Genomic DNA, 23854 nt, shown 5'->3' with positions numbered 1-23854 from the left:
CTAAATGCTCCGATGCTCATAGAATTCCTTTGTGTTGGAGTGGCGTCGAACATTTAGCGCTATGCTTAGTAAAAAGGTGGGGGAGGGGGAGGGGTAAATGAATTGTTTCCTTTGGTCTATATTAAGGAGGATAAGAACATAAGAACAGCCATACTGGGTCGGACCAATGGCCCATCTGTTTCCACAGTGGCCAATCCAGGTCACAAGTACCTGGCAGAAACCCAAAGTGTAGCAACATTCCAGAATCTTACAAGAGGAAGCAAGATTCCGGAATCCCAAATGGTAGTGGCATTCCACGCGGAATTCCCACAGAGTAGCTGACATTTCATGCAGAATTTCCAAATGGAATAAGATAACCCTCTTTTCAGCTACAGTGGCAAAATAACGCTCAGAATTCAGGAAGTTGGTTGGTTGGGCTGAGAACCTTTCAGCATCCTTTCATCTGTAATAAAAGTGAGCCAAGTGTAGGACGGTCAAGCCCTTGTGACATCACTGATGAAGTTGGCCCTTATTGGTGGAATGAGGCATTATGACATCACAGTATCAGCTCTGGTTAAGTCTTCACACTACAAGGGGGCGCTCAAAAGTTCTCAGCCCAGCCAAGAAGAGAATGACGCGGATACAGTTCAATCAATGATCTGAAGCAACGTCAAAACATAGACTTTTGTTTCTGCAAATTGGCACTTAATGAAATAAGATAACACTCTTTTCAGCTACAGTGGCAAAATAGCGCTCGGAATTTAGGAAGTGGGTTGGTGGGGTTGAGAACTTTTCAGCACCCCCCCCCCTCGTAGAGTGTACAAATTCCTATATTAATATTCATTAAATTGATTTCGTGCACAATAAAGTGTTTTACAGCTCACTAACAAAGCAAATGCGCCTTGACAAAATGGTCTTCCTTTGACCCAAGGTGCTATTTGAGAAGTCTGTAAACAGAATATACCGTATACGTCGACAGATCCGTTTAGGCAGTTTCAAAAAAATTGTTAAAAAAAAAAATCTCTTTTGTATGACGAAATGCAGGAGCTGAACCATTTTTGATTTATTTGTAGGCGCTGGACACCTATTCTAGGAGATTTCATGATGTTTGCATTTATTATTGAGTATATGCTGTGGTTTTTGTGATTGTTAACGTACATGTTTTGGTTTGGTTTATTTCTTTATATCTCGCCCTTACCCAGGGCGGGTTACACACTTACATACAAAATACGTACAAAACTACATACAGAATTGACAATAAACACATGATTATGTATGTGTCATGTGGTAACCCGCCTTGGGAAAGGCAAGATATAAATCAGTGGTTCCTAAACCTGTCCTGGGGGACCCCCAGCCAGTCGGGTTTTCAAGATATCCCTAATGAATATTCATGAGAGAGATTTGCATACCTGTCACTTCCATTATATGCAAATCTCTCTCATGCATATTCATTAGGGATATCTTGAAAACCCGACTGGCTGGGGGTCCCCCAGGACAGGTTTGGGAACCACTGATATAAATAATAATAATAATAATAAAAAAAGATGTATGAAAAGACAAGGGCTTTCTTTCACTTTGGGGTCCTTTGGCCAAGGTGCGCTAGCGCAGTGGTTCCCGACCCTGTCCTGGAGGACCGCCAGACGGTCGGGGGTTCGGGTTAGCCCTAATGAATAGGCGTGGAAGAGATTTGCATGTAATGAAGATGGTAGGAAAGCAGATCCGCCCCCATGTGTATTCATTAGGGCTTTCCCGAAAACCCGACCGGCTCGTGGTCCTCCAGGACAGGGTTGGGAACCACTGCGCTAGCCAATTTAACGCACACTAAATATTAGCATGCGCTAATTGCTAACACGTCCATTATATTCTATGGACGCGTTAGTGTTTAATGCACGCTAAATCGGCTAGCGCGCCTTGGTAAAACGTTTTTGGGGGAATTTTTGGGAGGGATCTACCTTCCCTTTAAGAAGCATGTTCCGAGGGGATTTGCCAGCCCCCAGAATACCCTGGCGGCAGCCCTTGAGATCCGACCTCCCTTCGACCTTCCTCTGTCCCCCCCCCCTCGTCAGCTCCTTCCGCTTTCACTGCACGGTTCCGTAGCCTCAGACCAGATCTGTTTTGTATTTGCCTTTTCCAGAACTGTCTCATGATTCAGGTACTGTCTCTAATCCAGGCTTCTATTTTGGGACTTGGCTGGTTATTAACCCCTTTAAAGCACCTCTGGCTCTCCCCTACTGTACTCTGCAAAAACGGATAAGCTTCAGGTGCTTAGCCCAGCTGTTGCACGGTTCGTTCCTGCCAAGATTCATGCCTAGAGCTGGGTCACGAGGGGCCGCGGGAGCACTAAGACCTAGATTCACACTCTGCGGTTCATAGACAACGGCGCGAAAGACAAAGGCGCGCACCGACAATTGAGCGCAGCGCGGAGGCGCGCACTGCACAAAATTACAGTTTTTAGGGGCTCCGACGGGGGTTTTTGTTGGGGAACCCCCCCCAGTTTACTTAATAGACATCGCACCGGTGTTATGGGGGGTTTGGGGGGTTGTAACCCTCCACATTTTACTGTAAACTTAACTTTTTCCCTAAAAACAAGGAAAAAGTTAAGTTTTCAGTAAAATGTGGGGGGTTACAACGCGATCTCTATTAAGTAAAGTGGGGGGGTTCCCCCCCCCCACACCCCCATCAGAGCCCTAAAAACAGTAATTTAGAGCGGTGCGCACCTCCGCGCTGCACTCAATTGTCTGGGCGCGCCTTTGTCCCGGCGCGCTTTTGACCTGACACCACACTCCGCTGCATCATGGATGAAGGAACATCCAGTGAAATCATCAAGTTTGCAGACGACACAAAGCTATGCCGGGCAATCAGATCGCAGAAGGACAGCGAGGAACTCCAGAGCGACTTGAATCAATTGGAGAAGTGGGCAGATAAATGGCAGATGAATTTTAATGTGGAAAAATGCAAAGCGATGCATTTAGGCAGAAAAAATAAAGATCACAAGTATAGTATGTCAGGTGTAACAGGAAAAGGACCTGGGTGTACTGATAGATAGGACCCTGAAACCGTTGGCGCAATGTGCGGCAGCAGCGAAGAAAGCAAATAGAATGCTAGGCATGATAAAGAAGGGAATTACGAGTAGATCAGAGAAAGTTATAATACCGCTCTACAGAGCCATGGTCAGAACGCACCTGGAATACTGCGTCCAGCATTGGTCTCCATACCTAAAGAAGGATATAAAACTGCTAGAGAGGGTGCAGAGACGAGCAACGAAGCTAGTGAAAGGTATGGAGAACCTGGACTACGAGGAATGACTTAGGAGACTGGGGTTGTTCTCCCTTGAGAAGAGGAGACTGCGAGGGGATCTGATCGAGACTTTCAAAATACTGAAAGGATTCGACAAAATGGAGCAGGGGAAGCAGTTATTTACAATGTCCGATGTGACACGGACAAGAGGACATAGACTGAAGCTGAGGGGGGACAGGTCCAGGACGAATATCAGGAAGTTCTGTTTCACGCAGCGAGTGGTGGACACCTGGAATGCTCTCCCAGAGGAAGTAATTGCAGAATCCACCGTTCTAGGATTTAAGAGTAAACTAGATGCACATCTCCTTAAGAGTGGCATAGAGTGATACGGGTAAGGGTAAATTAGATGCACATCTCCCTTGAGAAGCATACAGTGATATGGGGACTAAAACTATGCCAGGGTATGCCTTGAAGCTTGATTTGGCGGTATATCAGATTTTTAATAAACTTGTAAGGCTCTTCATTGGTTGCCAGTCCACCTTAGAATCCAGTTTAAGTGCGCAAGCGTAGTGTTCAAAATTTTGAATGGAGTATTTTTTGCCTCTGGTCCCTATTTCTCTTAATTCTTTACGAACTACAAGACCAAGAACTTCTCATCTGTATAAACTTTCTTTTCCTTCAACGAGTATAGAATGTCAGGTGCAACTCTGGGTAAGAGCGAACAAGAAAAGGACCTGGGTGTACTGATAGATAGGACCCTGAAACCGTCAGCACAATGTGCGGTGGCGGCGGCAAAGAAAGCAAATAGAATGTTGGGCATGATAAAGAAAGGAATCACGAGTAGATTGGAGAAAGTTATATGCCGCTTTATAGAGCAATGGTCAGACCCCACTTGGAATACTGCGTCCAACATTGGTCTCCCAACCTAAAGAAGGATATGAAACTGCTGGAGAGGATGCAGAGACGAGCAACGAAGCTAGTAAAAGGTATGGAGAAACTGGAATACGAGGATCGACTTAAGAGACTGGGATTGTTCTCCCTTGAGAAAAGGAGACTGCAAGGGGATATGATCGAGACCTTCAAAATACTGAAAGGAATCGACAAAATAGAGCAGAAAACACTATTTACATTGTCCAATTTGACACGGACAAGAGGACACGGAATGAAGCTAAGGGGGGACAAGTTCAGGACAAATATCAGGAAGTTCTGCTTGACACAGAGAGTGGTGGACACCTGGAATGCTCTCCCAGAGGAGGTTATTGTGGAATCGACCGTCCTAGGATTCATAAGCAAACTAGATGCACATCTCCTTACGAGAGGCATAGAAGGATATGGGTGACTAAAAATTACGCCAGGTGTACACCTGGCAGGGCCTCCGCGTGTGCGGATCGCCGGACTAGATGGACCGAAGGTCTGATCCGGAGACGGCGCTTCTTATGTTCTTATGTAAAGGCATTAGGTGATGTCTCTCGCTCCTTTGTATCTTTACTTCTATCTGGAATGAGCTACCAGTTGAGATCAGAACTACTTTTTCTCTTTATGCCTCTGGAAAATATCTAAAAACTTTCCTTTTTCAAAAACGGTTGGACAATTCTGAGGAATCAGAATAACTAAAACTAAACCAAACTAAAACTTAACTTTATATACCGGGTCTTCAACCAGAGGAAGCTCGACGTGGTTAACAATAGGTTAAAAAATAAGCTAAGGAATAATTTTCAAAATGAATACAAGAGGAATAATTTTCAAAATGTTTAGCAAGTTTCAAGTTTCAAGTTTATTAAAATTTTGATTTGAACGCAATATCAAATAATTCAATGCGTTTAACAATAGTAATTTGGGGGGGACAAATAACAATTTAAACAATAAAAACATACAATCTTATCTATAATTATCTAAAGATACATAAGGAATAGAAGGATAAATTACATTTGTTTAAAATAAGAACATAAGAAGTTGCCTCCACTGGGTCAGACCAGAGGTCCATCGCGCCAGCGGTCCGCTCCCGCGGCAGCCCATCAGGTCCATGACCTGTGAAGTAGTTTCTGTCTAATCCTATAACCTACCTCTACTTCTATCTGTACCCCTCAATCCCCTTTTCTTTTAGGAACCTATCTAGACCCTCCTTGAACCCCTGTAGCGTGCTCTGGCCTATTACAGCCTCCGGGAGCGCGTTCCATGTGTCCACCACCCTCTGAGTGAAAAAGAACCTCCTAGCATTTGTTCTAAACCTGTCCTTTTTCAATTTCTCCGAGTGCCCCCTTGTGCTTGTGGCTCCCCACAGCCTGAAGAATTTGTCCCTGTCTACCTTCTCTATACCCTTCATGATTTTGAAGGTTTCTATCATGTCTCCCCTAAGTCTCCGCTTTTCCAGGGAGAATAGCCCCAGCATTTCCAATCTGTCAGCATATGAGAAGTTTTCCATACCCTTTATCAACTTTGTCGCTCTTCTCTGGACTCCCTCAAGTACCGCCATGTCCTTTTTGAGGTACGGCGACCAGTACTGGACACAGTACTCCAGATGTGGGCGCACCATCGCCCGATATAGCGGCAAAATGACTTCCTTCGTCCTGGTCGTGATACCCTTTTTGATGATAACCAACATTCTGTTCGCTTTCTTTGAGGCTGTCGCACACTGTGCTGATGCTTTCAATGTTGTGTCCACCATCACCCCCAGGTCTCTTTCAAGTTTGCTCACCCCCAGCAACGATCCCCCCATTTTATAGTTGAACATCGGGTTCTTTTTCCCTACATGCATGACTTTGCATTTCTCAGTGTTAAAACTCATTTGCCATTTTCTTGCCCAGTCTTCCAATCTCGTTAAGTCCCTTTGCATGTTTTCACAGTCTTCCTTGGTTCTAACCCTGCTGTAGAGTTTGGTGTCGTCCGCCAATTTAATGACCTCACAGTTCGTTCCAAAAGAAAAAAAACATTTAGGGAGAAACAACTTGAGGAGGGATATTGAAAGGTTTTACAGAAACTTGATCTAAAAGTAACTGGTTTGTTATTCTTTTTTTTTTTTTTTTTATGAAAGACTTGATCTGAAATGATAATAGAAAATCGACAAGATTATCTAATCTAGGCTTCATATGCATCTTTATAAAGATAGCTTTTTAGTTTGCTTTTAAATTTTTCTCAGGAAGTTTCAGCGCGCAAATAAATTGGAAGTTTGTTCCAAAGCTGGGGTCCCAAGATAGAGAAAATTGTGGTTCTTCTAGTGCCAATTACTTTGAATGATGGAATGGACAGCAAATACTGATCAGCTGATCTAAGAGATCTAGTTGGGGAGTAGGGTATTAAATATCGATATAAAAATATAGGAGTATTAGTTTTCTGAATTTTAAATGTCAATAGCGCAATTTTATATGTTATTCTGTGTGAAATAATAGCCAGTGTGCTTCTTGCAAGAGAGGAGTGACATGATCGTATTTTTTAGATTTAGTAATAATTTTTATTGCTGTGTTTTGTATTATTTGTAATCTTCGTATTTCTTTCTGTGTTATACTTGGTACAGTGTATTGCAGTAGTCCAGCCTAGAAATAGAAAAGTTTTTTTAAAGATTTACGGAAAGATTGGAAAGAGCTGGGACACCTCAAAATTAGAGGAAGTTCATTCCATAATTGGGGAAATTTAAAAGCCAGACAAAGGCTAAAATTCTTGACTCTTTGAATTCCTTTCCTAGAAGGGAGCGAAAGTTTAAATTGTTGAGTGCCTCTCGCATATGAAAATCTATAAATATTCTCCTTATGTAAACCGAGTTGAGCCTCGATTGTTTAGAGCAGGGGTGTCCACACTTTTAGGGCTTGCGAGCTACTTTTAAAATGACCAAGTCAAAATGATCTACCAACAATAAAAATTTTTAAAAAACACAAAGTACACTGTACGCAGAGAAAATGTCAATTATCATTTATATTCTGGGGGGTTTTCAAAGAGGTCAAGGCAGATGACTCTATGTCACCTCAGTAACAACTATACAAAAATAGACAAATATACCCCCTCCCTTTTTACTAAACCATGATAGCAGTTTTAGCGCAGGGAGCTGTGCTGAATGCCCAGCGCTGCTCTCGACGCTGATAGGCTCCATGCGCTAAAAAACGCTATTGCGGTTTAGTAAAAGGGGGCCATAGTGCAAAATATAGACAGCAGATATAAATTCAGACACATTTTGATCACTAAATTGAAAATAAAATCATTTTTCCTACCTTTGTTGTCTGGTGATTTCATGAGTCTCTGGTTGCACTTTCTTCTTCTGACTGTGCATCCAATATTTCTTCCCTTCTTTCAGCCTCCTGTATGCTTCCTCTCCTCCAGACCTCATTCCCTCCCCCAACTTTTTCTTCCTCTCTCCCTGCCTCCTTTTCTTTTTTTTCTCTCTTCATGCCCCCTTTCTTTCTTTCTGTTTCCCTTCTTTCCTTCTGTTTCCCTGCCTGCCCCCTTTCTTTCTTTCTCCCTGCCCTCCCGCAAGCCACTGCCGCCACCATCGGGGAACAGGCCCCAAAGCCACCACCGCCCCAAGCTCTCCCTGCTTCCCTGCATCGGGCCGACTAGCATTCCTCTCCCCGACGTCAATTCTGCCGTCGGAGAGGAAATTCCGGGCCAGCCAGGCAGCGATTGGACGCCCAGAACTTCCTCTCCGACGGCAGAATTGATGTCGGGGCAGAGGAAGGCTGATCGGCCTGGTAGATTGTGAAGGCAACGCAAGTCTATCACGGAGCCCGGGATAGGCTCCACGATCGACTCACTTTGCCTTGGCGATCTACCGGTCGATCGCGATCGACCTATTGGGCAGCCCTGGTTTAGAGGATGATCCGGTGTATAAACCGAAAGATTGGATTGGATTTAGGAAAGTCTTGCGCTCGGAGCCATGTCTGCAGGGCCTCCAAGCAGACGTCCGTATTTTCCCGGGCATGTCCTCCTTTTCGAGGACATGTCCAGGGGTCCGGATGGCTATTCAAAACCCGTCACTTTGTCCTAAGAACGTAAGAAGCGCCATCTCCGGATCAGACCTTCGGTCCATCAAGTCTGGTGATCCGCATACGCGGAGGCCCAGCCAAGTGTATACCTGGCATAATTTTTAGTCACCCATATCCCTCTATGCCTCTCGTATGGAGATGTGCATTTAGTTTGCTTTTGAATCCTAAGACGGTCGAGTCCGCAATAACCTCCTCTGGGAGAACATTCCAGGTGTCCACCACTCTGCGTGAAGCAGAACTTCCTGTTATTTGTCCTGAACTTGTCCCCCCTTAGCTTCATTCCGTGTCCTGGTTTCGAAAAGCTTCTAGCAACGACTGACGTCGGGATGGCCTCTGCACATGCACGGATGCAACATGATGATGTCACATGCATGTGCGTGACATCATCACGTCACACCATCTCGTGTGCAGATGCCATCCCGACGAGCAAATAGGTTGAAGAGGTGGGACTGAGGGCAGAATGGGGTGGGGTGGAACAGGGCAGATCTGGGGGCGGGGCCAATGGTCCGGATTTTCGTTTACAAAAACCTGGCAACCCTACACGATGCATGCATCTGTCGCCCCCCCTCCCTTCCCCCGTACCTCTTTAATTTTCCTGGCACGAACACCATTATGAACCTGCCGCCCGTGCCTTGTCCTAGGCGCGGGACCCGGAAGCGACGTCGGAGAGAGCCGACATCGATGTGGGCAGCAAATTCATGATTCTGCTCGCGTCAGTAAAATTATAGAGGCACAAGTCAAGGGAAGGGGTGCACATGCACAGCAGGGGGGGGCTGGGAAGGAGGATGGGTGCCGGCACCCCCACTAGGATGTGTCCCTGGCAGACTTCCCGCCTCTGCTTAGTCTACGGAACTTTCACTCTTTTATTAATACATGGGAAAAGGTGCTGCCGGTACTCAGTACCCCTGAGGTATCCCATCACAAAAAGCCCTGCTGTTAATCTTTGTGCCTCTGCACCCACATACACCATCAGGCCCTTTCTCCAAGCGAGTTGCCTCGTTCAGTCACTGTCGTAGGCAAAAGAGGTACCTTTTTTGCTACAGAATCAAGTTGGTCTCATGTCCTGAGAGAACCCTGGAACCTTACCTTGTCTCATTCCACTCTCTGGCGTCAGCAACATGAGTGGCTGCGATCCCAGGATCCCAGGTCAGCCTCCACTGCCCCTGACACCTCTCCAGACTCTCCGTCCAGTGCCAAATTCCTCGAACAACCAACATAATGATCTTAAATTTTTTCCGGACGAGGACTGGGAGCCAATGTAATGATCTCAGCTAAAGTTGCTAAGGTTCTTCTTGAACTCTTAAATATCTGTCTAGCTGCTTGAGCAAGCTATTTCTTGCGTTTGAGTCTTCCTGAGAGACCCAGGCTGTTATAATAATCCAGCTGTTACGGTAATCCAGCGTCCGGACATCAGTTTTAAAAACATTAGTTTGCCAAAAATGTTGGAGCTGCTGGACAATAGTAGAGCAGAAAACAAGGAAATAAACCCCAAGAAAAACCAATAGCAAGCCATACAAGTGGACCATTGGTCTGACCCAGTGAGGCTATTCTTATGTTCTTATAGAAAGATTTGGACAAATTCCTGGAGGAAAAGTCCACAGTCTGTTATTAAGACATGGGGGAAGCCTCTGCTTGCCCTGGATCGGTAGCATGGAATGTTGCTACTCTTTGGATTTTGACCAGGTACTAGTGTCCTGGATTGGTCACTGTGAAAACGGGCTACTGGGCTTGATGGACCATTGGTCTGACCCAGTGAGGCTTTTCTTATGTTCTTATAGAAAGGTTTGGACAAATTCCTGGAGGAAAAGTCCATAGTCTATTATTAAGACATGGGGGAAGCCTCTGCTTGCCCTGGATCGGTAGCATGGAATGTTACTACTCTTTGGATTTTGACCAGGTACTAGTGTCCTGGATTGGTCACTGAGAAAACGGGCTACTGGGCTTGATGGACCATTGGTCTGACCCAGTGAGGCTATTCTTAAGTGGGGACGGAACTGTGCACATCAACCAGGGATAAATTAAATAAGTAAATATTTGTTGAAATCTTAATATAAAAGTCTCTGTCATATAGTCACTGAATGCTGTGGACCTGACACGGTCCGTGTTTCGGCGTTTGAGCCTGCCTCAGGGGTGTAATTGACATCCAGCAGGTGGCGCTCTCGTGATGTCAATAGTTGTTAAACATACCATACGAGCAAAGAATGAATCGTTTACAGTCCTAAAAAAGAGTGTATCCTTCCGCCATGATAAGCATCAAAATGCGCGGCCATGTGCACTCACCGGAAAAGCGATTCATTCCCAAAGGGTTACCATATGGCTCCAGAAAAAAGGAGGACAGAATGAGACTTCCGGGTTTTACTTCCACAATGGAAGTAAAACCCGGATGTCTCAATCCATCCTCCTTTTTCTGGAGCCAAATGGTGACCCTATTACACCAGACCAGTCCTGCAGGCCTCGTGTTCCCGGCTTCATTAACACCACTCCCATTTGTAAAAGTCATATCTTTTGTCACTCTGTGTGCCGATTTCCTCTTAAACACATCCGAGACAAACGATGAGTGATCAGCCGCCCTTCAATTCACCAGCCCACTCAAAGCCTCCCTGGGGAAGTTCATCTGATATGCCCCTAGAAACGAAGCAGGCAGTAGCAAAAGAGATGCCCTTTAGCTGAACCAGGCATTGCGCCAACTCAGCGCAACCCACCTCTCAGCTTATCGTCTTTAGAACGTTTCTTCTCTCTCGGTAACACCTGCTCCTGCTTTCTTCCCACCTCTAGAACCTTCTCGGCCTGTCCCCCTGACCTCATCCCCAGGGTCGAAAGATTGAGCCAACCCTGCCCCGTAGAATTGGTTGTTTAGATTTTCTTGAGGAGAAATCGGAGCCAGAACTCCTTGGATCGCGCTGTTGGCTTGGCTGGAGAAAGAGTTAAAGGGTTAGCAAATCTTCCCTTCCCTCAGTCGTCACTAGAGGAAGCAAACCACAGTGCATGGCCATAAGGTGCATGTCACTTCCTTCTCAACTAATCAGAGTTTTAAATGGCCTTCCACCCCTGTTGCCCTTGAAATTGTGATGCAGATTTCCTGCCCTCTGCATCCTTCAGGTTGCACTGACGGATCTGAAGCACACAGAGACACTTTCTTTTGATACAAGCGGTGTCGCCATCCGGTTTGGAGAGCTCAGATTCAGCGGGCATCTTCCCATTTCTCTAGGGCTGCAAGATTTTACTATTGTACAATCTGGACCCATGGCCCGCTTAGTTCCACCCAGCCCCACCGCATTCTGCCCAAGCCCCACCCCATTCTGCCTCCCAGCTCCGCCCCCTCAACCTGTTCTCGTGCTCGGAGCCGCGCCAGGAGAGCAACTGTGCATGCGAGTGACATCACCGTGTAGTGGTGTTACTTTTAGATTAAGCTCCCCTCCGAAGGGACACCTCCTTGTAGTGGTGGAGGGGCTTGTGTATTTCAATGGTTTGGAAGGCTTTGCAGTAGGGTCTCTGAGGAGAAACACCATGCTCACGTTACCCCTCTCCTCAAGTCATTTCATGGGTTCCCTTATCCATTTTCCCATACAGTTCAAGCTCCTCTTACTGACGTACAAGTGTATTTGCTCCCCAGCTCCTCGCTCTATCTCTCCTCTCTTCCTGCACTCCCCTCCCGGGCTCTCCGCTCACTGGATAAGTCTCCCTTATGTGTACCCTTCTCCTCTACGGCCAACTCCAGACCCCGTCCTTTCTACCTTGATGCACCGCATGCCTGGAACAAACTGCCTGACTGCCGTCTCTGGCAGTATTGAAATTCAGACTCAAAACCTACTTCTTTGAAGCTACTTTAAACATCAAACTCCAACCCACCTGCTAAGCACCGAGATCTATCTTCTCATTCCCTCTGTAATTCTCCCACCTGACCACTGTGTTTAGATGAACCTTTTTGTCCAGTTTGTCTGTCTTGACTAGATTGCTAGCTCTTTTAAGTTTTATCCTTTTTCTCCTTAAGAACGAAAAAAAAAAAAAAAATTGGGGGGGGGGGGTGTTTGCCTATGACTTCACTAGGAGCGAGTGATTTTATCACGCTTAGTATCCAAAGTGGGTTTAGAACTCCAATTTCGGAGTCTTTTTTGCCCCGTGAATAACAATTATAACATCTTAGATTCCACGATGGCCTCGTAACTAGAAATAAAAATCTAGTTATCCCTTCCTTAAAAATAATTGGCACACGTCGAACCTCCATTTTCTCCGTAACAGCTCCTACGATTTGGAACGCTCTTCCGCTGTATCTAAAAACGGAAAATACTTTAAAAACGTTCAAAAGCAACTTAAAATGTTTCCTTTTTAAAGATGCTTTTAACTGAAGTTTTATCATTCTTTTCTTTTTCTTTTTTTTTTTTTAAGCTGATTTTAACTAAAGTTATTTTAGTCTTCTTTTTTTTTTCTATTAATTCCTGCCCTTTTGTGCTTACCCTTAATGTTTCTCTCATTTACTATAGCTATTGTATTTCTTCCCTTTTTCCTTCGTGTGTCTTCTGTTCGTTCGTCCTTAATTAACCTAGTATGTGTAGTAGTTTGTCTTATAGTTCTTTTTTTGAAAGTATGTTTTACTGTAATTTTGTTTGTTGAAATGTTATTTTATTTAATGCTTTGTACAACGCTTTGCAGAATCGATAAAGCGTTTAATCAAAAAACTAATTAAACAATAAACAAACAATAAACTTCCTTAAACACATTACTGAAAACAGCAAAATTGTTTATGCCATGCCTCAGAGACCGAGTATTCAGGCAACAATTGCTAGATACTTATTTCGGTCAGAGTCTCAATCACTGGCAAATGGCATGTGATATAAGTACAAAATTGAATTCACTTTTTTTGAAACTTTTATATTTTTCTTTCAATAAATTATTAAATAAGATTTTAACACAGATGTGATAACATCTTTTTTGACATCAAATATCATGAGAATTATATCCGATAGTGCATATATTTTCAACAAAAGCACTTATCTTTTGGTAGTATCGCACTGTTTTGATCCCAACGGAGGCCACCGTTTCACCTGGAATGGCTTCATCAGGGGAAAACGTGGACAGTGCCTGTAACAAATAACAAATCATTACATATCAGCATTACTCAGATATTTAAGCGCAAACTAAGTTATTTAACTTTAATTTTTATGTGTTAATATCAGCAAACTTACGGAACCGAAGTTGACCTTAGCGTATAATTCTCAAAAATGGCGCCGGTAAAAACCAACGCTGAGCCATTTAAATTGCCGACTGGGCATTTTTTCTGCTTTGTCAACCTTGTTTACGTCATGACGTCTTTCATGCTAATGACGTCGTACCGGCACTTGCCCAGTCGGCAATTTAAATGGTTCAGCGCTGGTTTTTACCGACGCCATTTTTGAGAATTATACGCTAAGGTCAACTTCGGTTCCGTAAGTTTGCTGATATTAACACATGAAAATTAAAGTTAAATAACTTAGTTTGCGCTCAAATATCTGAGTAATGCTGATATGTAATGATTTGTTATTTGTTACAGGCGCTGTCCACGTTTTCCCCTGATGAAGCCATTCCAGGTGAAACGGTGGCCCCCGTTTGGGATCAAAACAGTGCAATACTACCAAAAGATAAGTGCTTTTGTTTAAAATATATGCACTATCGGATATAATTCTCATGATATTTGATGTCAAAAAAGATGTTATCACATCTGTGTTAAAATCTTATTTTTTTTTTTTTTTTTTAGTTCAAATAGTTTTATTGATTTTATAAAAGAAGAAATACAAAGCCAACAATATGAGTGCTCCAACAAGGAACACAGTATAACAATATCATTAACAAATGTGAAGTGCGTCCATAATTAAACAAGAATCACAAATGAATAAATGCATCGGAAATAAAATAGACATGAGAGAAGACATAAGTTCAAGAAAAGGAGATAAAACACATTAGGAGACATGTATTTTATGATGGAACTATTAGATTGATTAAAATCTTATTTAATAATTTATTGAAAGAAAAATATAAAAGTTTCAAAAAAAGTGAATTCAATTTTGTACTTATATCACATGCCATTTGCCAGTGATTGAGACTCTGACCGAAATAAGTATCTAGCAATTGTTGCCTGAATACTCGGTCTCTGAGGCGTGGCATAAACAATTTTGCTGTTTTCAGTAATGTGTTTCAGGAAGTGATTTTGTATCTTTATTTGTAACTACACACTTCTTTAGTATTTGAATTTTGCTCGTAACTAGAAACCCGAAAAGAAATAAACATTGAATGTGATGCAAGCCCCATGACGTCACAATTCCAAAGTGGGGTGTGTTTTCTTTATAGTGTATGTTTTGGAACCACGTGTTCAGACTGATGCAGATTTGTTTGTTCGATCCTATGCACCGCTCAGTGTGGCTGACGGAAGAAAGCCCAGATCCACAGGGAGCATATGAGCCTGCCAGAAGTCTGTGCGCTTCTTCCAGGGAATAACCTTCCCCTGACACCTAAAAACACACTCAGCCCCGTGACCCCTACAGAAGAAACACGATGACAGGATAGGGTGACACATTAGTGGACAGCGGTGAAGGACGCGATGGAGCACGAGGGCCCATCTGAAGCTTAGCAGCGCCGTCTATTAAGACGTTATAACGTGAATTGGGTTGACATTGTCAGTCACAGGACTATGGCATTCGGCGTAGTCTTATTTGGATTCGCTTCTGCTGTGATTGTCTCATTCCCGTGTCTGGCGTTTTCTTGTTGTACACCACCTTGGGTGAAATTTGTCAAAAAGTCCTAATCATTCAATAAATACAAATAACATGCACAGATCTTGAGGTGGGGGGGATCATGAAGGGATACTGTTTGTCATATGAATGAATTGCTGACAGGGGCAGCGGCTTTTGGGACGCAGGATGGAGAAAACTGGAAGTAGAGCCTGTCGCCTCTCCTCTGGAACTGGAGGGCTCAGGGGATGGACATATTGAGACAGAGCCTGTCACCTCTAGGACTGAAGTAGGGTTACCGTATGGCTAGGGTTACCAGATTTTCCCGAAGGAAAATCCGGAACCATGGCCACATCCTCAGGCCCGCCGAGTTCAACCTGCATCACACCCCGTCCTGCCCCGCCCCCAGCCTTATCCCCCCCCCCCCCATTAACCAGTTTGTGTGTCGGGACGGCATCCGCGCATGCAACGCAATGATGTTGTGCGCGCGTACGGATGCGATGTCATTACGTCAGGGGTGCGCGTGCGTGCCCCGCGACGACATCGCACGTGCGCCCATGATGTCACCACGTCGCGTCCGCGCGTTCGCAGATGTCGTCCCGACGTCGGAAGCTTTTTAAAATCAGAACAAAAGTGCCGGGTTTTGAAAAGCCGTCCGTACCCCCGGACACGTGTCCAGGGAAATCCGGATGTCTGGTAACCCTACACATGGCTCCAGAAAATAAAGAGGACAGATTGAGATATCCAGGTTTTACTTGCATTGAAAGCACTGGAAGTAAAACCCGGATGTCTCAATCCATCCTCCCTTTTCTGGAGCCATATGGTAACCCTAGACCGGAGGGTTTGGGGGCCCGGATACAGAGTAGAGAATGACAAGGTGATAAAATTCATCACCGTTCCCGTCCCCGCGGATAACCGCGGGAAATAATTCCATGTCATTTTCTAGTGTCTATTTCAACCTCAATCCTTCTACACCAGCATTCTTCAAAGAAAAGCTTGCGGGTCAGTGGTTGTGGCCATTCATACTCTGATTCTTATGTGAGCCAAGGATAATGAAGCCATTGTGACATCACTGATGTGATTGGCTCTTACGCACTGGTGGAATGAGGCATTATGACATCACAATATCTGCTCTGGATACCAGAGACTGTCATTCTGTAGTGTCTGTTTCAACCTCGGTCCTTCTACACCAGCATTCTTCAAAGCAAAGCTTGCGGGTCAGTGGTTGTGCCCAATTATACTCTGTTTCTTCCCTCTCTCTTTAAAGAATGACATGAAGATGGTTTCCCGCGGTTATCCGCGGGGACGGGAACGGTGATGAATTTTGTCACCGTGTCATTCAGAGCCTGTCACCTCTAAGACTGGAGGGGCTTAAGGGGTCAGAGAACACTGGACTTTGTCATCTGTGGCTGCACTGTCATGCGATCCCTCGGCAACTTCTGTGATGCAGCTGGGGATAAAGAATTCTCAGGACTGAATGACTTTGTTCTTTTAGGGATGGAACTTGTGACTGCCCTACCGAGACCACTTCTCAAACACTAAAGACCCTACAATGAGTCCGGACAGCAAATACACCAAGGCAAAGTTTTCCCATTTTATTGGCTAGTACATAGATATTCGTCTACTGTGATTCCTGCAGTCCAGGCCACTCCCATCAGCATGAACCACTACCAATCGGAAAATCCGGACCTCTAGACCCGCCCCCCCCCAGGCCCGCCCAGTTCCACCCATTCCTGCCCTGTAATGCCTTAATCCCGCCCCCAGTCCTGCCCTAGCCCCGCCCCCACTGCTTGCTCTTATCGGGCAGGGAGGAAATCCGCGCACGTGCGGATGCCACGTGATGATGTCATGTGCCACGCATGCATGCATGTGATGTCATCACGTGGCATCCACACGTGCGTGGATTTCCTCCCTGCCCGAGGCGATTTGAAGAGGCTTTTCATAACCTGAACAAAGCGCTGGGTGTTGAAAAGCCGTCCGGACTCCCAGACATGTCCTCAAAAGGAGGACATGTCCGGCGAAATCTGGACATCTGATAACCCTACTCCCCTCTCTAGAGTCTCACTCGACCACTTATGATAAGAGTTTAGGAATCCCCCCACCCCTTCTCCATACCCCTCCAGTCCCACATTCTGCATTTGGCCAGCTTCTCAGTCATCCATAAGTTGGCCCAAAAAGACAGATCTAGTGCTGTCTGTTCCCATTTGAATACAGGGAATTGTAGTTCCCCTAAGTAGGTGCTACGTCTCCCACCATGCAATGTAGGAAAGGGTGAAGTGGCAATCCTAGGGTAGCCAAAGGAATCAGTTCTGGTTCTGATCTCCATTGCATGCTGCAACTTGTATTTCTTCAAAATAGACCTACCGGAAAGTAAATCTTAAGGCCCTAGAACTGAGTGGAAACTTTTTACTAGACGTAAAATAATAATAATAACAACTTTATTTTTGTATACCGCGATACCACAAAACAGTTCAGAGCGGTTTACAGGAGAAGAGACTGTACATTTACAGCGAAGATACAGAGTCAAATTAACCAAGGTAAAGTAACCAGTAACAATAACAATTAAAATTAAAAGTAAGATAGGTACTTAGAAATTCCCTTACTGTCCCATTCCTGCTGGACTTTTCCAACATTCCTTAAACTTAGCCCCTGAAAGGAGAAAAGTGCAAAAGTCCCACCAGCCTCTTTTGTACAAACTTAAAGCTTTCCAAAGTGTGAAAAAAAAAGTAGCCAGGCCCCTTCAGGTCAGGCAGGATCTATAAACATAACCCGTATACAGAAAGGTATCAGTGGCCTCTTATGGTCTCAGAGGCCTTCAATGATTTTCCAGTTGTCCACTCTCCAGGGGTGATCCAGGTGACGGAGCGCCTTGCTGACGGGGCCTCTCTCTGAAGGCTTCAGGGCCAGCAGTTCCTTCATCATATCCATGGCTTCGATGGTCAGCTTTCTCCAGTGCCGTGACAGGTCTTCAGTGCTGCCCGTCTCTTGCCAGACTATGAAATCGTCGAAGAAGGGGTCTGACGGCAGGGTCTTCTCCCAGGGGAAATAGCCAGTGATCAGGCAGAAGAGGAGAACGCCAAAGGCCCAGCAGTCTAGGGTGGCATCGATGGGCAGTCCTTCCTTGTTGGCAGTGTCACTCAGCTCGGGCGCTGTATATGGGATAACACCAGATACCAGCTTCAGCCGCGTGCCCCGGGGGCGGGTTAGGCCAAAGTCTGTCAGCTTGACACACTGGCAGTCTTGGCCAAAGAGCAGCACATTCTCTGGTTTCACATCTCGGTAGACCAGCCCGCGGCTGTGGATGAATTCTAAGGCGCTGACCAGTTGCTTGGTGCATAGCTTGGCGGCCTCCTCGGGGATCCCTTCCTGAAAGAGGACAGTGTGAGTGGACCATCTGGCACCAGTAAAAGTTGTTTAGTCAGTTAAAAATGCCATTGCATCTCACAACCCTAGACAAAGTGACTGTGGACAGTTGTGTTGCTCTCTATTGAAGATGGCCAATCCTTCCCCAAGCCCAACAGCTGTACATAAAGACTCTCATGGACCAAAAGTAATGACTTCCTTAGCTGAGCTAGTATGGGTAGGTTACCATATGGCTCCAGAAAAAGGAAGATGAACATAAGAAACGCCTTCACCGGATCAGACCTAGGTCCATCTAGTCCGGCGATCCGCATATGCGGAGGCCCAGTTAGGTGCTCCCTGTTGGAGACCCGGATTAAAACATCCAGGTTTTAAGTTTCAAGTTTCAAATTTATTCAAGGCGGTTTTACAAAGGGGAAACATTAAAATAAATAATACATCAAAACCTACAACAGACAAAAATGAAGCATTTAATAGACAAAATAACTGACTGGTACGAAGGGAGAAGGGGAGGAACTACAAAATTTGGATAGAAAAGAGCAAAAAACGAAAAATTGAAAGGTAGGGAAAAGAGAAAGACCAGCTTAAGGGCAGGTCTAGCATATTTGTAAAACATCCTTAAAAGGACGATCAAAATTCAAAAGCATCTTTAAACAGGAATGTTTTTAGGCTAGATTTGAAAATGTCTAAGGATTAATCTCTCTTAAGTGATTGGGAGCTGAGTTCCAAAGGGTGGGGGCAGCGACGGAAAAGATGATAGTTCTCATGGTATTAATGTGTCTTAGTGAGGGAATTGAGAGCAAGCTTTGGTTAGAAGACTAGAGAGAATGCTGAGAAGAAAGTGGAATTAAGAGTCTATTAAATTTTGGCTGACCAGCAACTCTAGTTTTGAAGGTCAATAGCAGAATCTTGTATGTTATTTGGTGTTCAATGGGTAACCAATGGGCTTTAATCAGTAGAGGGGTGACATGGTCAAACCTTCTTGCTTTTAATATGATTTTTATGGAAGTATTCTGGACAATTTGTAAGCGTCTGATTTCTTTCTTGGTGATTCCGTTGTATAGGGCGTTACTATAGTCCAGACATGAGATAACTAAAGAATGAATATTTATTTATTTAAGGGTGTTTAGCGAAGAAGAATCAAACAGCTTGGTGAATGACCGTATTGTACGTAAACTGTAGAAACGTTCCCGAACCACGGAGCTGATTTGATCGTGAATAGATAATTTCCCGTCGAAGACAACCTCTAGTAACTTAATAGTTGGAACATTCTGTATCGGGACGGATTTAAGTTCGATGGGCGTTTTACTTCCACAATCCGTCCTCCTTTTTCTGGAGCCATATGGTAACCCTAAGTAGGGGGTCTCCATCAGTCTAAACCTGGTTACTGGCCTTTCTCCAAAACTCCTGGGTCACTGTTGGGAGTGGGCCCCGTACTCACCCTCGGTTTGATGATGGAGATAAGATCGCTCTGTAGGGCAGCTTCATAGAGGAACCCATAGTGGTCAACAGACTCAAAGGCAATGCCAAACATACTGATGATGTTGGGGTGGGCCGAGAGGAAAAGGGCAATGCAGTACTCATAGAGGAAATTGCGGAGGTCAGTGCTGGATTTGGGCAGGAGCTTCAGTGCCATGGGGGTCCCTGCAGAATAGAGGAAGGGGGAGAAGGGAGACATTGGGGTTAGCGTCACACATGCTCCCCTTCTCCTCCCAACTGAGTGGCTGTCTCTCCTGGTCTTCCTTTCCATTTCCCTCATACTTCTTTCCTCCCTCTCTGTGTCTCCATTATATTGACCCTCTGGCCCTCCCACAACTCTCTCTCTCTCTGTTCTCCTTCTCTCTCTTTCTTTTACAGGTTCTTCCCTTTCTCCTTCCCATATGTCCTTTTCCTCCTCTGTCTCTCCTTTCTTCTTTCAAATCCTCTATCTTCCTATCTCGTTTTCTCCTCCCCCCTTTCATTGTCCCTCCCATTTCCACTCCACTCCTTCTGTCTCGTTCTTTCTTCTTTTTTTCATCCTCTCTTTGTCCCTTCCTCTGTCTTTCTCTATCTCTCACGCTTCTTTTCCTTTCCGTCTCTTGGCCTCCCTTCCTTTCTCTTTTCCTCTCTCACATTTCTTTCTAACTCTTCTCCTTCCTCTCTCTCATCCTCAACAATTTTCCTCCCACCTCCTTCTGTCCACCCTTTATCTTCTTCTTGCTCATTTTCAGCAATCTTCCTCCTTTCCCACACCTCTTTCCATCACTCCCCCTTTCTTTCCCTTGCCTTGTTTCCTTTTTTTTTTCTCTCATTCTTCCTCACCCTCCGCTCTTTCTTGTCCATCTCTTCCCCCCTCCCCCACCTTATTCCATTACCTCTCTGGCGATGTGTTACCAATGTCACCTTTCCATATTTGCCTTTTCCAAGCTCCTTGATGACTCGGTAGTGATCTGCCACCTCCATGCGGGTCAGATTTTGAGCTGTCAGCACCATCATGTCTTGCAGCAGCTCCACCACCTCATGGACAGAGTTCTGGTTCATTGTCCACCTGTTCCCTGATAGGAGAGGGAGGTTGAGCAAACCATTGTGTATAGATTGGGGGGAGAATCTGGTCTCCATAACTAATAACTCTATTATCATTTAAAACATTTTCATCCAAAGAGCCACAATTTATAAATAAACTGCTCATTCTTTACATCCCGTCACGTGCATTTTGGTCAATGGCGTAGCTGGTTTTAAGAAGGGTTTGGACAATTTCCTGGAGGAAAAGTCCATAGTCTGTTATTAAGACATGGGGGAAGCCTCTGCTTGCCCTGGATCGGTAGCATGGAATGTTGCTACTCTTTGGGTTTTGGCCAGGTACTAGTGACCTGGATTGTCCACCGTGAGAACGGGCTACTGGGCTTGATGGACCATTGGTCTGACCCAGTGAGGCTATTCTTATGTTCTTATAGAAAGGTTTGGACAAATTCCTGGAGGAAAAGTCCATAGTCTGTTATTAAGACATGGGGGAAGCCTCTGCTTGCCCTGGATCGGTAGCATGGAATGTTGCTACTCTTTGGGTTTTGGCCAGGTACTAGTGACCTGGATTGTCCACCGTGAGAACGGGCTACTGGGCTTGATGGACCATTGGTCTGACCCAGTGAGGCTATTCTTATGTTCTTATAGAAAGGTTTGGACAAATTCCTGGAGGAAAAGTCCATAGTCTGTTATTAAGACATGGGGGAAGCCTCTGCTTGCCCTGGATCGGTAGCATGGAATGTTGCTACTCTTTGGGTTTTGGCCAGGTACTAGTGACCTGGATTGTCCACCGTGAGAACGGGCTACTGGGCTTGATGGACCATTGGTCTGACCCAGTGAGGCTATTCTTATGTTCTTATAGAAAGGTTTGGACAAATTCCTGGAGGAAAAGTCCATAGTCTGTTATTAAGACATGGGGGAAGTCACTGCTTGCCCTGGATCGGTAGCATGGAATGTTGCTACTCTTTGGGTTTTGGACAGGTACTAGGGACCTTGATTGGCCACCGTGAAAACGGGCTACTGGGCTTGATGGACTATTGTTCTGGCCCAGTCAGGCTATTCTTATGTTCTTATGACCAACATTAGCTGTCCTGTCACTAAAGATAATAGGTGCGCGTCGTCAGGACATTTTTGCCGTTACTGCTCCGAAAGTTTGGAACGCCCTTCCATTATTCCTCAGGGAAGAAAAGAACATGGACCACTTTAAAAGCAACCTGAAATGCTTCCTATTTAAGAACGCTTACTCCTTTCTGACATAAATTTTATTTTCGTGCATTAAATCCCCTCCTTGCTGCTCTTACCTTAAACGTTACTTTTTCTACAAAAGATTGTATTTCCTCTCCTCCTTCCTCTTGTGCCAGTCCGTCTATGTCTCTGTGTTCTCTTAATGACTATATTATGTTTTAAAATGTACCCGTTTAAAAAAAATTATTTTTAAATTGTACATCACTTAGTAAATCAAGGAAAGCGATCAAATCAAATTTTAATAAAACTTGAAACTTAAAATGGCCAAATTACTACCTGGAAATTCCAGTATTAAGAACATAATAGCAGCTTTACTAGGTCAGACCAATGGTCCATCAAGCCCAGTAGCCCGTTCTCACGGTGGACAATCCAGGTCACTAGTACCTGGCCAAAACCCAAAGAGTAGCAACATTCCATGCTACCGATCCAGGGCAAGCAGAGGCTTCCCCCATGTCTTAATAACAGACTATGGACTTTTCCTCCAGGAATTTGTCCAAACCTTTCTATAAGAACATAAGAATAGCCTCACTGGGTCAGACCAATGGTCCATCAAGCCCAGTAGCCCGTTCTCACGGTGTACAATCCAGGTCACTAGTACCTGGCCAAAACCCAAAGAGTAGCAACATTCCATGCTACCGATCCAGGGCAAGCAGAGGCTTCCCCCATGTCTTAATAACAGACTATGGACTTTACCTCCAGGAATTTGTCCAAATCTTTCTTAAAACCAGCTACGCTATCCGCTAGGTACTGTGATCTGGACTGGCTACTGCTGGAAATGGGAACTAGGCAACTCCTATGTTCCTACAGTGGTACAGTAGGAACTTCATATGATTTCAGCTAGGGTCCCCATGACCCACCACCCCTCAACTTTGTAGAAGGTTTTGGTTATGCAGAACTTCTGTGACAGTCTAAAGGACCCATTAAAATTTAGATGGTTATTCACAGACTGCCATACATATTTAGGTGAGGGCCACTTAAAAAGGTCACTCAAGGTCACAGAATGATTGGTGGCAAAAGGGTTATGTTACATTATTTTTGCTTTTTAAAAAATATCACACCATATTCTTGCAAATACAAGTTACCAGGGTAAATGGCTTTTGAACACTGGTTTCGTTAAAATATTGCTCTTGCTGGAGTAAAGCCTGGGAGGGACAAAGGGTGGAGGAGTGAAGGGTGAAGCCTGGGAGGGACACACCCTCCTCTCATTTTAGTGGGTCTGATTTGCAGGATAGACAAGATAATATTTAAAAAATATATAATCCAAATTTGTTTAAAAATATGAGATGTTTGATATAACTTCAATCTTGTTTCTCTAGAGATCTGCCAGATTTGGAGGGGGGGGGGGGGGAAATAGTGAAAGGGGTTCATTTCACTCCGAATGAAGCCGAGAGGCTGCAATGCTTTCTGCCGGAGAGCAGTGGGCTCGTAACTAGATCTCACACTCAACACCAGCCTTCCTGGCACCTGCATGGGGGGGAAGCAATTTTACCTCTGCCCATTATAAGCTCCCAGCACTTACCACTTCAGAGGGTGAGAATTTGAAGAGAGAGCTTGTTAACCAGCAAGTGGACAGCTGGGCCGGATGGACCTCTGGTGCTCTTTTGCCCTGGCTGATAGAGTGCTGAAAAGGGTCGTCTCTTTTGCTGTCAGGGCTCATGCACCTCCCTCTCTGGCTTGCTCGTGTCTCGGTCTGGCTTTGAATTATAATGCCACGCGTGTGTGTGTGTATATATATATGTAGGTGTCTGTAGCTTGGGACCCATCCAAAAAATCCAGCTCCTCCCTCACCCAAACCCTTGCATACAAGAACCATGATCTGCCAGCACTCCCCTCCCATCAACTCCTCACCTTAGGAATTATGAC

The 23854-nt window shown here is 44.9% G+C and overlaps 1 protein-coding gene across 1 annotated transcript; it reads right to left on the bottom strand.

The window, feature by feature from the left end:
- Positions 1 to 17319: 17319 nt before the first annotated feature.
- Positions 17320 to 23638, bottom strand: LOC117367459 (serine/threonine-protein kinase SBK2-like). Its single transcript, XM_033960007.1, has 4 exons — positions 23511 to 23638; positions 20602 to 20781; positions 19689 to 19891; positions 17320 to 18253 (listed from the first exon to the last, which is right to left on the bottom strand). The coding sequence occupies exons 2-4, from the start codon at positions 20765 to 20767 to the stop codon at positions 17693 to 17695; spliced, it is 930 nt and encodes a 309-aa protein (XP_033815898.1). The 5' UTR covers positions 20768 to 20781; positions 23511 to 23638; the 3' UTR covers positions 17320 to 17692.
- Positions 23639 to 23854: the final 216 nt, after the last annotated feature.

Source organism: Geotrypetes seraphini, chromosome 10 (genome assembly GCF_902459505.1).
Source record: "Geotrypetes seraphini chromosome 10, aGeoSer1.1, whole genome shotgun sequence".
Lineage (NCBI taxonomy): Eukaryota > Metazoa > Chordata > Amphibia > Gymnophiona > Dermophiidae > Geotrypetes > Geotrypetes seraphini.
This window is presented reverse-complemented; position numbering and strand designations above follow the sequence as displayed.

What these genes read in the sequence shown, in the direction of transcription:
- LOC117367459 (XM_033960007.1), bottom strand. Translation starts at nt 20,767, where the DNA reads ATGAACCAGAACTCTGTCCATGAGGTGGTGGAGCTGCTGCAAGACATG. An exon ending in GGTAACACATCGCCAGAGAG is followed by an intron (nt 19,892 to 20,601) that starts GTAATGGAATAA and finishes TCTATTCTGCAG; the next exon opens with GGACCCCCATGGCACTGAAG. An exon ending in TCTCCATCATCAAACCGAGG is followed by an intron (nt 18,254 to 19,688) that starts GTGAGTACGGGG and finishes GTCCTCTTTCAG; the next exon opens with GAAGGGATCCCCGAGGAGGC.